The sequence below is a fragment of the Parasteatoda tepidariorum genome, chromosome 5, assembly GCF_043381705.1.
Source record: "Parasteatoda tepidariorum isolate YZ-2023 chromosome 5, CAS_Ptep_4.0, whole genome shotgun sequence".
In the NCBI taxonomy this organism is placed as follows: domain Eukaryota; kingdom Metazoa; phylum Arthropoda; class Arachnida; order Araneae; family Theridiidae; genus Parasteatoda; species Parasteatoda tepidariorum.
The window spans coordinates 44,670,993-44,686,562 of NC_092208.1; the positions used below are offsets into that span (position 1 = coordinate 44,670,993).

Consider the following 15,570-nt stretch of genomic DNA (forward strand, 5'->3'; position numbering starts at 1 on the left):
CACAAAAATAAAATTTTCATATAAAAATAAGTTGGATAAGTCGTGAAGTATATGCATTTCATAGAACAATTTTGATTTATTTATTACAATGATTTCAAAGTACAAAGTGGTTCACATAGACATATATTTAACGAATCCTGAAAATTCAAGATGCTAATCATAAGTTTCCAAATTCTTTTCATGAATTATTTTTCATTGTCTGTGAAGTTAAATAATGGTAAAGCACTTACAATTTTAAACAAAAGGGTTCGATTTAAAAATCTTGAAAACTCAAGTTGTTAATCAAAACTTTCAAAGATCTTTTTGAAGTATTTTTCTATGTCTATGAATTTTAATAATGGTAAAAGAAAAATAATTTGAGAAATTAAAAAATCTTAAATTTAAAATAGAATTAATTTTGACTTACTATTTTTAGGTTTAAAATATTTCATGAGTCCTTCAAAATGTCGAAAACTCATTTGCAATGGAGAATTTCTAGTAACAAGCAATCTAAATGCATGTTGGCATGCCTTGCGTCGATGTAATAATAATTTACGAAACTTGTCTTTCTCAATTCTTATAAAGGTTTCATATACAACTGCAAGCATCTAGATAACATTCAAAGAAATATAGAAACTATAAGAAAAGAAACATATGACAATATATTTCATACATAATGGGCAACTTCATAAGTACAGGTCTGATAAATTATCAAAATTCAGTTCTTAAAATATTTATCCTGATTTCCATTGAAATTAAAGTGTATGAACAAAACTGTATTGATTTTTTCCCTGTATAGGCCTTTTCTGCATTGAATATAAAAATGTTCAAACGAAACAGCTAAGTGGGAAATTTCAAAAAAGTTCATATTAAAAAAAGAGGGTTAAAATTTCCACTTTTCAATTAAATAGAATGCTATATGTAATAATTTATACCCAAAGAGGCCAAATAATAGATTTTCAGCAATTCTTAGTGATTTTAATTCTACTGAGGGGTTATAGACAACTTTTAAAAGCTGAGGAAAAAGACATTTTTCATGTTGTGAATGACTTTTGTTTTCACCAATTTTGTTGAAATTCAAAGAAAGGGTCTAACTTGTTCATATTCGAACGAGTTTATTTAATTGCTCAAATATTCAAGTGTTAATTCATGTTGCAGTAATTTAATCATATTTATTATCTTTAATTCTTTATTCAGACACTGGGGGTTCCACACTCGGCTGACCACCCAACCGGAACATCTCCTACACTCCAGAGCTCAAGGTCAAAAAAACTGAGTTGAGTACAGTAGTCCTTGGCCCTTTATGGACTGTAGCGCAACTGAATTTTTAATTCTTTATTCATACATTCATTATCGTATTTTAATTCAAAAATTTATAACATGAAACTTCCTGAGAATGAGAAAATTACAATGCCTTTTTCATTAGTGGAAAATTATGAGGTTTCACAGCACTAAACTTGAAACACTGTTTCTTAATTTGAAACAGATATAACTATAGATTACCATAAAAATGATCAATAAACTGATATTTTTTTCAAAAGGAGCTACAAACCTGGCATAACAAACATAAAAATAAATAAATAACGAGTAAGGCAGGCATATGTTTTTGATAGCAATTATTACATTTAACAGATATAACATAAAAATATTTTAACTCACTAAATTCATCAAAAAATACACATGGATGATGATGAATGTGATGAAGAAAAGGCATGACCACTTAGATGCAGCATATGAAGGCATCATAACATCTGGGTAACTATACAAAATGTAGAGGGGAGTAACTGAGTTATTATTATTTTTTTTTTTTAATTTCTACACTACTTTCAAAACTCGTTAGGAAACAAAAACATTTTTTTACAAGAAGGAAAAATTATTTATGTAACACTGTTATTTTTACAAATAAATAAACGAGGAAAGATAGAAAATTAAAAAAGGAAAGATGCAAAAGAGAAATCATCTCCATCTGTAACAGAACTGAACCTATGAAGTCTGACTGGTTCACTTAAAGTTCAGCTTTAAAGATGCTTCTATAACTTAAAAAAGTTCTTTGTTCATACGTTTTTTTATTAAATTTGCTTAATATAGTTAAGAAAATGCAATACAGACTCTAAATCTACTATGAACAAGTAAAAAAATATTAATGGAAAATATAAAGTATCGGATATCAATGGCTAAATAACAAATAACTTATAACTACTAAATTTATTTTTCTTTTAGATTTAACGGATAATCTAATTTGACAAAAAAATATTAATTTTTAACAGATTTATCGGTTTAACAAATTAACATTAAAGATATTACTATACGAAAATTACAATATTTAGTATTTCTAGAAGCATATTATGTCTCTGATTACAGGGAATTTGAATCATTAGGAATTTAAAAAATAGTTTAATATATATATATATAAAGTGAAAGAAATTAGCTTTAATATTTATATAAAAAATTATCATTTCTAAACAAGCTTTATCCTAACAATAACTTAGGTTAACAGTTAAATACTTTAATGTCCATATATATTAAAAGCAATGGGTATCTAAAATATAGCAAATACAATAAAAAAATTAACAAATCTTACCATATTAATAGCTTATTTTAAAATTAAACTAAGTGCAAAAGTTATGCAAACAGCACAATCGAAAAGAGTTAACAGATTAAGAATACAAGCAAGATACTCAGTTCATAAAATTTTACTCAAGCTTCTTAGAAACTTTAATATTTAATAATAAGTAGTTTAAGTATGAGAACTATATGTAACACAAAAAGTTTTCCCTATAACAGGATAAGATAGATTTAATCAATATTTAATATTAACCAGTCTTTATATCTCAACTGACAATAAAACAAGAAACAGTTGATTTAGAATACATAATTCAAAAGTTTGCATTAAATTAATGAATTTAACAATTAAAATACATACTAAACTCTATTTTGCAAAAGAAATATATTGAAAATTTGAGAATTATAGAAAAAATATGCCAAAACAAAAATAAGGCTAATAAAAAAAATGAAATTAGAATTCAACTGAATAATGAACAAATTAATAAGTAAAATTATACAAACAGAGCCACACATATTAGGCATACTTAACCTAAGTGGTGTATACCCCACTCTCAGAAAAAGGTTACAAAATATTTTCTAAGCTTTTAGGGATCACAATAAAATAACTAATTATTCAAATTTTATATCAATTACTTGTAATTTTATCAATTTTAAGTATATTAAGAACAATTAAATTTGTTTTAATCGAAATAGCAAAGAAGCAAATTGAATATATAATATATAGAAAGTATAAATACAATATTTTTGAATTAAAAAATATTTGAAGCCTTACACACTGTCTTTATGGAGAAAAGATAATTTATTTATTTATTTACTAATCATCGAACATTCATAACTATAACTCATCTAATACATAAAAATGTCGATTTTTATAATTCCTTCATGCTGATTAATATGCTAATCAAATCTAAAGTTGAGTAAACTAGTCAGCAAATTTTAAGTGATTATACTTTTAATGAAATTAAAAAAAGTTTTAAAATGCAACATTTGCAATCTTTTAAAATGTTAGAGTGTTATGATAATATCTAGAATTCATATAAATGTCACAGGTTGGTGATCTTATCTAGTGTTTAAGAAAAAATTTAAAAATCAAAACATTTGTCATTTCTACTTTGAGTTAGCCTACCAACATTTCTAAATTTTATTGGCATAATTTCATTTTATTAAGAGAAGTTTATCGAAATTAGTTTGAGAAATTATAACATATTTCATGCTAGTTACGTGGGTTTTTCCATTTAATTTTTAGCTGATTTCAGGTTCCATTCCAAGTAATAATAATATTTTTATAATAAATGCATAATTTTTCAAATTAAATATAAAATCAATAATTTTAAGTAATAAAAAAAACAATATATAAAGTGCTTACTTAGCAGTGGTTAAAAGAACAAACATGCTAACAAAGCTGTTGCCAAAACTTGTGAAATACTAAAATAGAAGCAAAGCCATGTGGTTTTAAAATAATAAGACATTTATAGGCATTTGAAATATAATAAAACACTTACTGTATCTTCTTCGACTGAACGAAAAATGTAAAATCCTAAAAAAGAAAGTTTTGAATTTTTTAAATAAGAAAAATAAAGTATAAATTTCAAAACATAATGATTTCGTACAGTTAAATAAAATACAATTTAACATAGTTACATTAGTTTTAAAAACAAAATTAATTTCTAATAAACCACAACATGTTAAAATATCAAAGTGACAAGCAAAGTAATTGCTCTGAAATTTTTCTTAACTTAATAATTAGAATAATTCTATCAAATCATAACATATTTTTAAAAATTTTCCATAAATTAAAAAAAAAATGAACTAAAAAAATTATAAACCTGTAATACTTATAATTTTTTTGCTTTTGATCAAAATCAGAATATATTCCTGCACATTTTTTCTTCTTTTTGTGCCATTAGAAATGAAAAACATGTCTGTTGTTTTTCACAGAAGTATTAAAAAAAATTGCAAACTATTTTAGTACTCTTTTCAAAATATTAAATTTCTTAAAATATATTACATTATTTAAAATACTTCTTTATTTACTTTGGAGCTAAATTTTTTACACCATAAAGAGCATGATCTGCATTAAAGAACATAACTGGCAATATGAATTATTTCTATCTTTTAAGCATTGCCATAATTTCAATTAATTACACCACTTAAAATTATGACAGCATATTTTCTTTTAAAACTAAGAAATGATAAAAAATTACAAATTAAAATTATAAAAAAATAAAGTAGTTTTAATAATTAAAATTTATCATTAATAATAAAAATACAAAGTTAGATTTTTTTAAAAAATATTATTTGTGCTTTTACAAAAAAAATTATAAAAATAGTTAAACTTTGATTTCTTTTCATCAAGATTCTGTTGCTGCTAATTGTAATTAGATGTCTTTAAAATTATAAAGATTATTCAGCACAAAGCAATGAAAGAAATATTTTAATATGAGCTAAAATCTCTCTCATTATAGAAAAATAGTAATCAAATTTTTCTTAAGAAATATTTAAAAAAAATAATAATACCTAAAACTGCAAAGATAAGCATAAAGAACAAGAGCAATGACATCATGTCAAGAATAGGTGGCAAAGATTGTATAATCTGTCTAATTACTCTGAAACAAAAAAACATAACTTCACTTCAAGCTAAAAACATAAATTCAAACATAAAAAAGAAAATATGTCTCTCAATGTGCAAAAAAATAAATAAATAAATAAAAAGAGTGAAGAGAAATTTCTGATTTCAATGGTAATTGTTCTGATTTCATTATTTTTAGGTTAGAATTTAAAGTCCTTCCTTCACTAAACCTGAAAATTTGTGTATAGAAATTTATTTTACTTTAGTAGTATTTAGATAAATCTAAAGTTATCATTAAATGAATTACTACTAAATAAATTGTTGTGTATCATCAGTGACACAACATAATTTTCATAGAAATCTTTTTTGAGGTTAGACAAAACAAAATATTTATCCAATTTCATACTTTTAACAGTTGTTTTAAATTTAAGAAATGTAGTGTAAAGGAATACCGGCTAACTTAATCCAATGTAAATTACGACAAAAGTGACTAAAAGTACACTTAATAAAGAATTTTAATTAATAACCACAGATACAACATAATTACATTTGAACAAAAGTAAAAGAAAGAATTAAAATTTAAGAAAACTCAAGGATAGGGGAAAAGTCATGTTTAAGGTTTCATATCTGAACTTGAACTGAGTCTCGGTGGTGAGGACATAGGTGGCACCACAGGGCATCGCTTGGTTGCTACAGAGTTGCTACAGAAATAAGATTTCACAAATAAATAATATCTAAAAAAACACTTCTGCCGCTGTAGTTCTAAGAGATCATTGAAGTGAAGGCTCCATAATTTCGAAACCAATGACATTATGGTGGATCAACCAACAAACGGCACCAGGAATAAAAAGCATGGCCATTCATACAAATTGACAGCTCGATGCCTTAGCAACTGAGCCATCGCAGCTCTCTATAATTTCCATTATATGAAATAAAGAAAGAGTAGAAAATATTCAAAAACATCGACGATAAATAATTTAATAACATTTGACAATGTCTAAAAATATTCTTTGAATGTTTAATTGCTAAAAATCAGTCTAACAAAAAATACTGATTTTAAAATTAAAAATCTTGGGGAAAAGAGGTGATATACATAAAAGTGTTTGTATTATTTTGTCACCAATGTGTATGTCCACTGTGAAAGCAGTACAAATATTAGATAGAAATTTTGTAAACAAATGACATTATACACTGTGCAGAGTTTGAAAAAAAATGCAAATTCTACAGAACTGTATTTTAATTTGTGATATTCCAGTACCAGATACACATGGTGTTCAACAGAATATATAGTACCAGCTAATCCAGTACAACAACCTCTTTTCATGTTTCAATGATAAAACTGATTGCTCTGTTCATCAATGGCTTGTAGTACCATCTGTTGGCAATTTTCCTCACCAATTTCTAACACTTCTGCAAAAAATTTTTACAGCTCTCACAACTGACATACCACTTGTTTCACTTCTCTATCATTTTTTGTTTCTATTTTTGATTTTGAAATTAGTCAGTCTTCTGTTGGGCATGAGCATAAAGGATACGCCATATTTGACTCACATTTATTATGGTGCGGTTTTAAATTTGTTAACAATGTTTGATATGAATTATTTATTATTTTTAAAAAAATCGAACATGCTAATAAATGCAACACAATACAAAAAAGTTGATGAGAGGAGAAAAGAGAACTAGACCAGTGCAATAACAGTGTAATAATACATTGAAAATAATCTACCCTCCTACACAAAATCAGAAATATGATTTACTTATTGCACTTAAGATTCTTTTCAAATCTACAGGCAAATAATAAATGCAACAAAAAAAAAAGAAGAAGAAGAAGTAATAATTAAAAAATGCTGAAATAAAGCAGGGAGGCAAAAGCATAGAAAGCATGTTCTGAAGGCCTCAATATTTTTTCACTCATATGTAATATGATAACAATTACCTTTTACTTTAACATAAACGAAGTATTCTTAAAAAAATAACTGTGCATTATACTTTATTTAAAAACTCAGTATAGAAATTATAAAGTCATTACATAATTGCATTGTTTTTTAAAAATAATTTTCCTGTTAAACTTTTTACTTCAAGTAAAGTTGGCTTGCAGCTATTTAACAGATATTAAGAGTTTCAAAAAAACTTTTAAAATAATTCAATTCAGTTCAATTTCAATAATTTGAATAACAAATTGAATCAACCATAATAGTATTTGTTAGGAAAAAAATAATCAAAATATTTTTGACCAAAACAGTACACTTAACAAATTTACTTTGTTGAACAGTTTGATTTTTTAAAGTGGTAATATGAAAGAAATTACAGAATATGTTTGAGGATTACAAGTCTAAAAGGTTACTTTTAAAAAATAATTTTTTCTGAGAATCTTGTTTTGAATTAGAAACTACAACATAGAAATATAATAGTCTATGCTCTAATAATTAAGTATGAATTAAAAAAATTAATAACACAATTGTTTTTAAAAGTTTTGACCAATATTTTAACTTTAAAGTTTTTAGAAACACAAGAATTCTTTTACTAAATTATAATTGATGCTAATTTTTTATAAATTTAACCTATACATTTTTTAAAAATTCATACGGCATACTCTTGAAACTCAATTAGAAGATAGCAACTTAAATACACATTTACTCTAATTTCCAAAATTGTTACATTAAAAATCAACTTTCGAAATCAAAAAGTTAATTATTTAAAAAAGTGGTTAAATTAGTGGTTAATGCTTTAAATTTAACTTTAAAAATAGAAACAAGCATATAAAAGTAAGAAAAAATTACAATTTGAATAATATTTGAAAAATGCACAAAGCAAAATTACAAAAGTTTTTCAACTTACATTAACTAACTCTCCATTTGAAGCATCTAAACAATGTGCAATAATATATAACTATAAAGATGAAATGGAACATCAAAATAACTTATAATTAAAAAACTAAATAAAAAAAATGATCAAAAATAGTATTTTAAACTACAATTTAAAGATAAACTATTTGTTTTCAATCTACTAACGGTATTTAAAATTGCATACTTTAATAATTTAACAACTTGAAACAAAATTCATTATTTTTTTGACACATTTAAGAAATTTTTTTATTTAAATAATTTTAAAAAATTATTTCTTATTGCAAAAATTAGTAATATTATTAATATTTAAACCATTCTTGAAATATTTAATTAAAGAAAAAATAAACTGAAAAATTATAAAGCAAGCTTATTGATTGAAATTAGCAAATCACTTTATTTTTAAATAATTTTACTTTATAAATACGACAAAATTTTAAAAATATATTTAAATTAGCTTAAATAATATATACATTATAATTAACTTCATATCTTTCAAAATTAAAATACTAAAAAAATTACATATGCTTAACATACCTGCGGATACCTTTACAATAATGATTGTCAATTAAAAAAACTGGTCGCAATGCACGAGTTACACGAAAATGGCTGGTTTGACGGACTGCAACAACGAATGCTTCTACAATCATGATGACTAAAACCACAAGCTAAAAATCAAGAACTAATTATTAAAAAGAATTTTTAGAAAATATAACAATTACTGTAAAACACTTCCTATTTGTTTTTTTATAACTAAAAATATTATTCGTGACTTATCATTTCATAATTCAATAAAAGTTAATGCTTTCATTTATCTAATTCTTAATTTTACTTCATAGTAAATAATAATTTCTTGTTTATTTTTTAAAGATATAAAATTCAAATGATTATACCACATTATAAAGATTTTGTTTATTGTTTAAAGCATATGAGTAAAAATATAAATCAATAAACATTTTATATATACATATACATAGAACTGTTGCACATCAATGAGAAATATTAATGGTGCTTTCTAAATGCATTTCAATATTGCTGTTACACATCCAAATAAATCAGCTAATTCTATACACCAAAATTTCATGAAATAAAACATAATTTTTGCATTTGTTGTTACGAAGTTGTTTTAAAATATAACTCAAAAGACCATAATACTAAAAAATATTTTTATCACATTAACCCACTGGCGGTTCTGCACGTAAAAAGTCGCATTTTATCCTGCAGTCTTCTCTGCATAGCAAAACCGGTTTTCCCATGTTAACTGATAGGGGAACTGTGTGTAGGGGAGAAACATTCTCCCAATTTTGCCCATTTCCTTAACCGCCAGTAGGTTAAATAACTAAATATAAAAGCATTACATTTTTCCTTTTTACTTCAAAGATAACATTTTAAATTAAGAAACATAAAATTCAAGAGCATAGTCACCTTAATCACACTTCTTTTATGGCGAAAAAAGGCTTGATTTCCCATCCATCGAATTTTCAGAAAAATTTCCCCACACATCAGAGAAAGACATACCAACTCAATTGTGGCATGAATCTGTTAAACACATTTTTAAACACTTTAAAACAAGCAAATTTTTTGTTTCTGAATCAGACATATAATTTTAAAGATACACTTAAAAAATACATTCATTATGTGAAACAGATCTTTTGCACCTTGATTAACAAAATAATAATAATAAAATATTCACATAGTTATTGATATTGATGTAATCATAACATTAATTCACATTCATAACAAAATTATGTCTTTTGTATGTTAAGAAATGCTTATTAAGAAATGCTCAAATAGAAAGTCTCATTGACAACTGAAAACAAAATATCAATGATATGAAAGGGTATATTAATGATATGAACACAGTAATGAAACTCAATGACTCTGGTGGATTTTTGAAACTATGGATCCACAGGAAATAACTAAATTTTTGAGGCACAAATGAATTTTTAAACAAAACTTTGCACTTTCTAAAATTATTATATTATAAAATAAGAATTTTTTTAATTCTTTAACTTTTCAAGGATAAATAATTTGCATGCAGATAGCAATTATTTCTTTTAAAAGCTTAAGTAAGGACTTTTTTTTTTTTTAAATTCAAGATCAGAATAATGAAGAAAACAAATCAAGGCACACTTAAACAAGTACTAACTGAAAGTAATTTTTCTAAAAAGTTTGAAAAATATTTGCAGTTTACTAACCCATTCTGAGACAGCAAAACCTGCAACAGCAGGTTTTTCTGTTAATGCTAAGCTCAAGAGCGCAACTGAAGCGACAAGATCACAAAAATAAAAAATCTGATTGTGAACCAAGTTATATGCTGGGAGAGCATCTCGATTTCTAGGATGAAATGTAAACTTGTCATTGTTTTCACCTTCCTAAAGAACAAAAAGAAGTTATGCACTCATTCATATTTCTTATATAGAGAGTAAGAATTAATAAACTACAAAACAAACATTGAAATGTGTGAAGGTATACCTAATTTATTTGTAGAAATTAACAGCAAATAAACAAGAATTAAATAGCAGTGTTATTCAGAATTTCTAAGAAAGATTTAAAAAAAATTTTTTGGCTAAAACCTTATAACTAAAAACACAGTTTGGATAAGAAAAATCCTTTATTTACACAAAATCTAATTTTTTATTTAACCAAAAATCAAACCCCGATAAGAAAATTATATCATATTTAATATAGGTATTCCTTTGCACACTCTATATTTAAAGTATCGCTTCCATTAATTTTAATGCTTTAAAAAAATAAAAAAAAAGCCAGCATAAGAAATTTAGTGTTAATTTAGCATACATCATGCTAAAGATGACCAACCTTTTTAAGAAGAGTGCTGTAGTGGGGAAACAATTATCAGTAATTTCCAACTTGCTTAAAAACATACTGAAATTTGAAAAACTTAACTTCTATTTTTCTCTATTCCTTTACAAGTTGAGAAGTGGAGGTTAAAAAATATTATTAGATTATGTTATTTAGTATGTACTTTTAACATAAAAGTCTAAATAATTATCAAACAGTACTTAATTAAAATAGCTTTTGAATTAGAAGTTTTTCTTTACCAAATTATCCACATTAAGAAGTTTTACAAGATTCCAACAAAATTAGCTATTTTAGATGCATATCAGTTGTTCTTGAGTCATTTTGATTTTCATGTACATAATTTCATTGGGTTCATATTTACATTAACATGTGCTCAGAAATTTATATTGATATAAAGCTACAAAAATATCTCATAGCTAAATGATGTAAGTTTGGAAAATTGCTTTGGACACCATTTCAAAAATTTGCTTGTTGAAATGGTGTCAAGTAATGCCATTTTACAGCACTGTTGTAATCAGTAAGTATGAGTAGGTCTTTTAAAAATTATGAAAAAGTTTATGAAGACAAAATGATTCTCACAAATTTTTTAATGAGATTTTGAGTTATACTGTGCAAACCACATTGCAACAAACTAAGGCAAGCACACCAAAGGTTGGACATCTATGTATTTGGTGGCATTCAACAATTACATTTACAGTCCTATTTCAATTTGCTCCATTCATTATACAATAATTTTGATTATTTCTTTTTTTGAATATTGTAAATTCTTATACAAATGTTAATGAAAGTTAATAGAAAATTTCTATAGAATAAAAATATTTTATAACATAAGAAACATATAAAATATTGACGGACTAATGAAAAAGACTTTTGATACTATCAGTGAGACTTTTTATCCTTCTTTACATATATAAAACACACAGGAAACTTAACATTTTAAAGAAAATAGTTAACACTCTTGTAAATAATAAATTACATTTTAACATAAATATGTTTCTAATATGACAAACTGTACTTTTTACATCATATTATTCAAATAAAAATTAATATATAAATAGAAAATATCTCAATATCCGCCCATTGTTTTTCATTTGAAGTTGTCTAAGAGGTAAGTAACTAATCTACAACCTATGTCACATCAATTGTAGTGTTATAAACAGATACAATGCTGTTAAACAACTTATCGAAATCATAAATAGAGTAAATAAAATAATTATAAAAGTAATAACAACCACTGATTAACAAATTTTATTACTTCCAGGAAAATAGATGATTCATGATAATTCATATCCCATTGTTCAGAGTTATCAACAGGATCATCAATTGTTTGGAATTGTGCATATCCAAGAGGAGTGTCATCAAGAAATTGGCTTGTTGAAGTAGTACATGATCTGGAACCCTCTAGTTATAAAAAAATTATAAAAAATATATAAAAAAAATATGCACATAAATATTAAATTTCTACATACAACTTTAACATCAAATAATCATATTTTTGACATGGGCTAAACTCCAAATATAAACTTTAAATGTTTACATCAGAAATGTTAAACATTGCTTCCAATAAGAAGAAAGATGAAACACTGTTTTTCAAGAACAGCTGCTAGACTTTGCTAGGTAAAACATTTAGCTGGGCCCTCAAGAAAATGAACCACTTAGTACACCAGATTTTTGACTACATTATTAAAATTAAATTAATAATTTTTTTTTTTCAAATTTGATTCCTTAATGCCAACAATTTTTTTTTCTATTTTTTCTACTTCAAATTTTAAATATATACACATTATAATTCATATGTACACACATTGATGGCTCTTAGTGAAGAAGTCTGCATTTAAGGATCAATAAAAAACACATATTCTTATAAAATTTTAAATAAATCTTATTTTCTTATTCCATAATTTTGATTTTAATAATTTTGATTCCATAATTTTGATTCTTTTTTTTGGGGGGGGGGATCCCAAAAATGTGAGGACTGAATTCTTTTCCATTTTAGCATTAAATAGAAATCGACATAAAATTTCACTATTAAAAATAACAAATTTCAGATAGCATCAGCACACCTGGAATCATAGGGATACAAGGCCATGGGTAAAATGACCCATTTTTATGATGACTTCAGTTCTTTGTTGAAAGTTATATTTTTAAATAAAAAAATTAATATTTCAAAATTGTACAAATTATATTAAGGGGATAATAAGACAAGTTAATAGCTTATAAATAAAATTCTTTCACAATTGACAAATACATTTAAACATATCCTATTAAATTTTAAAATGCATGAAGTATTATTACAAGTACAAAATCCTTAGCTATGGTTTATTTAATTAGAGTTTTTGCTACATAATTTTGCTGGGTTATGCTTTAATATGTTTTCTAAAACAGTTAACTAGTATAGTATATAAGAAGTATAGTATATACTTATTAAGAATACTAGTATATATAGTATATAAGAATTATATAGTATAATATATATTAGTATATACTATGATATACTAGTATACAAGAATCTGTATACTCAGGGAGTATGAAAAAATGCTTATATTTGGTTCTGAAATAACTACAAATTTATATTTTGCAACATTTAAAAAACTGAGTATTTCAATGAAATAAGAGCTTATAAATACTAAATAATGCATATTAATTTATGTATATTCATTAACTGTTTATTTAATGAATGCTAGGCATTTCTATTAAAATTTTTAACCTTGTGTTTAAATACTCATTTCAGAAGCAGATGTATTAGAAGTATCAAAACAAATTCACGTCAATTAAAAAAATAAATTTTACCGTAAATTGTAATTTACCTCCTTTCAAGGAAAATTTCTGAAACTAATCTGAAAAAATTTGTCTTTTTAACAAAATTATCCCAAGTTAACATAGAACGAAGAACTAGAGTTTTTAAAACAGTGATGCAAGGAATAAACACTAAAAACTTCTGTTGGATGAAGTAACTTGTAGTAAAATTAATGTAATACAAATAATAAAAATAAAAGTCAATCAACACGAAATAAGTACGGAAACAAAAACCTTTTTTCATATATTCGACATCAGCTGAAAATTGCAGTAGTTCAACAAAACAAACACCAGACATATTTTAGCTCGAAAAAATGTATTACACCACTGAGCTCACATATTTCTAAGGTTAGAATGCGTAAAATAATGAATTGGAACAGAAAAGGTGGTTTAGTAATTCCTTTGAAGTATGCCTGTCAAAGACGATGTGTGAAATGTCAACACACTGATTAAATAAAACAGTCACGACTTACGAAAATTACTAGTCAGTGGAGCTTCTCTTTCCGATGGTGTTTCCAACTGTACTCCATCTTCGTAAGGGTTCTCCTGTAAAGAAAAGGAATAATAAATGTCTCGATCATCGATAATTTCTTGATTACAACTCCCCTCGGACATGTTGTTTTGTTGACATTTTCCTTCGATGCCATTCTAAAATTCTAATTTTAATAAGCATCGTAAGCCGAGATAGCCGAGGCACAAAGGTCCTGTGACAAAAGGTCGGGGGTTCGTGTGCCAAAGTCAGAGCCTACAACTGATTTAAATAAAAGGAAGGAAACTGTTTATCTGATGTCTAGACTTTTACATGGATATTTCGAGAAAAGAAAACTAGAAAGTTATTAGAAGAGCTCGAAATCCTTTTGACGAAACACGAGACTTTCAGAGCACTAAATAGAGAATCCTTGCAGTTCCGCACGTAGGAATACGAAGAAAAAAAACCTAGTTTTTGAAATACGGGGGGAAAACCCAGAATTTTGCAGAATATAGAGAACTTTGATATCAATAAAATATTTACAATGGCTCTTAAAAGTATATGTACACTTTCAATATATGAAAGTACTTTGAATTAATTCGAATATGAAGTTCTGTATACGTATTTTTTTCGTATATATGTATTTTTTCATATTATATCTATTTTATTCTGTATAAAACTCCATTTTTTACTTTATCCACAAATGTCATCATACACTGAAATATTTTCATGTAAATTCAAAATTAAATTTATCGTCTGGTGATTTATTTATTTATTAATTTTTTCTGCATTGTGGTGATAATTTGGCTTTAACGTTTTATTGCTAACTTAGCAATATCAGTTTATTATTTATAAATACCAAAAAAAGATGATAAAGACATCTTTTTTGGTATTTATTGATGGTAATGAATCAATTTTCGTGTTTCGAATGTTTTCGCATTTTCACAGCACTGAAGAAAATCTTGTTCTAGATAAGCGCTTTCCATTTCGGAAACTAGATAATATCTTCAATGGGTTTCAAATTCAAGGCTGTTATGTAGGGTACCCTGAAAGAAATGCCTAGCCATGATGTATAAGGTTGTAGTTCTCTTGCATGCAATGCCAGGCCCAATATGTTGATATGTAAGATATGTTTGAGTTATAGAATATGTTATAAAATGGTAAATATGTTATGTTACGGCTGGTCAATACGAGTTGTCACCAGGCTTGCATGAACCACAGTACTGACGTAAAATATCCTCAATAGTAGGCTGAGTATGGATTAGAGTCCCATTGCCATCAGACTAACCGTTAGAGGTTTTCCTCTTCATAAAACGTAAATACGGGTTAGTTCCATGAAAAAGTCCTCCACAAAGGCAAAATTTGTCCCAATACGTAATCCTGGAATTTCTTGTCTTCTGGGTTGCCTTCAAAATTACAAAGCTACGAAGTTGAACTCTGGTTGTCGTAAATTCAAAATTGGGTCGAATGGTATTAAAAAAAAACATATACCTGATATCTTGATACGAATTCCACACCCGTAAAAT

General features: G+C 25.7%; 1 protein-coding gene across 7 annotated transcripts in view; it reads right to left on the reverse strand.

Annotated features, from left to right (window-relative positions):
* Positions 1-14,278, reverse strand: part of LOC107453723 (two pore channel protein 1) — a 34,339-nt gene extending 20,061 nt beyond the window's left edge. The window contains exons 1-10 of one of the 7 annotated variants that reach the window (XR_006225863.2): positions 14,049-14,278; positions 12,035-12,180; positions 10,155-10,331; positions 9,382-9,495; positions 8,494-8,624; positions 5,062-5,150; positions 4,047-4,081; positions 3,911-3,969; positions 1,639-1,738; positions 407-587 (exon numbers count right to left, since the gene is read on the reverse strand). Coding sequence is in view for 6 of the 7 variants with exons in the window: in XM_043048247.2 (XP_042904181.1) it covers positions 407-587; positions 1,639-1,738; positions 3,911-3,969; positions 4,047-4,081; positions 5,062-5,150; positions 8,494-8,624; positions 9,382-9,495; positions 10,155-10,331; positions 12,035-12,180; positions 14,049-14,190 (1,174 nt within the window). In the remaining variant the exon portion in view is untranslated. Of the gene's footprint in view, positions 1-406; positions 588-1,638; positions 1,739-3,910; positions 3,970-4,046; positions 4,082-5,061; positions 5,151-8,493; positions 8,625-9,381; positions 9,496-10,154; positions 10,332-12,034; positions 12,181-13,809; positions 13,966-14,048 lie in introns of those variants that run through there. The other 6 variants (XM_043048247.2, XM_043048243.2, XM_043048246.2 and 3 more) reach the window with 6 other exon arrangements.
* Positions 14,279-15,570: the final 1,292 nt, after the last annotated feature.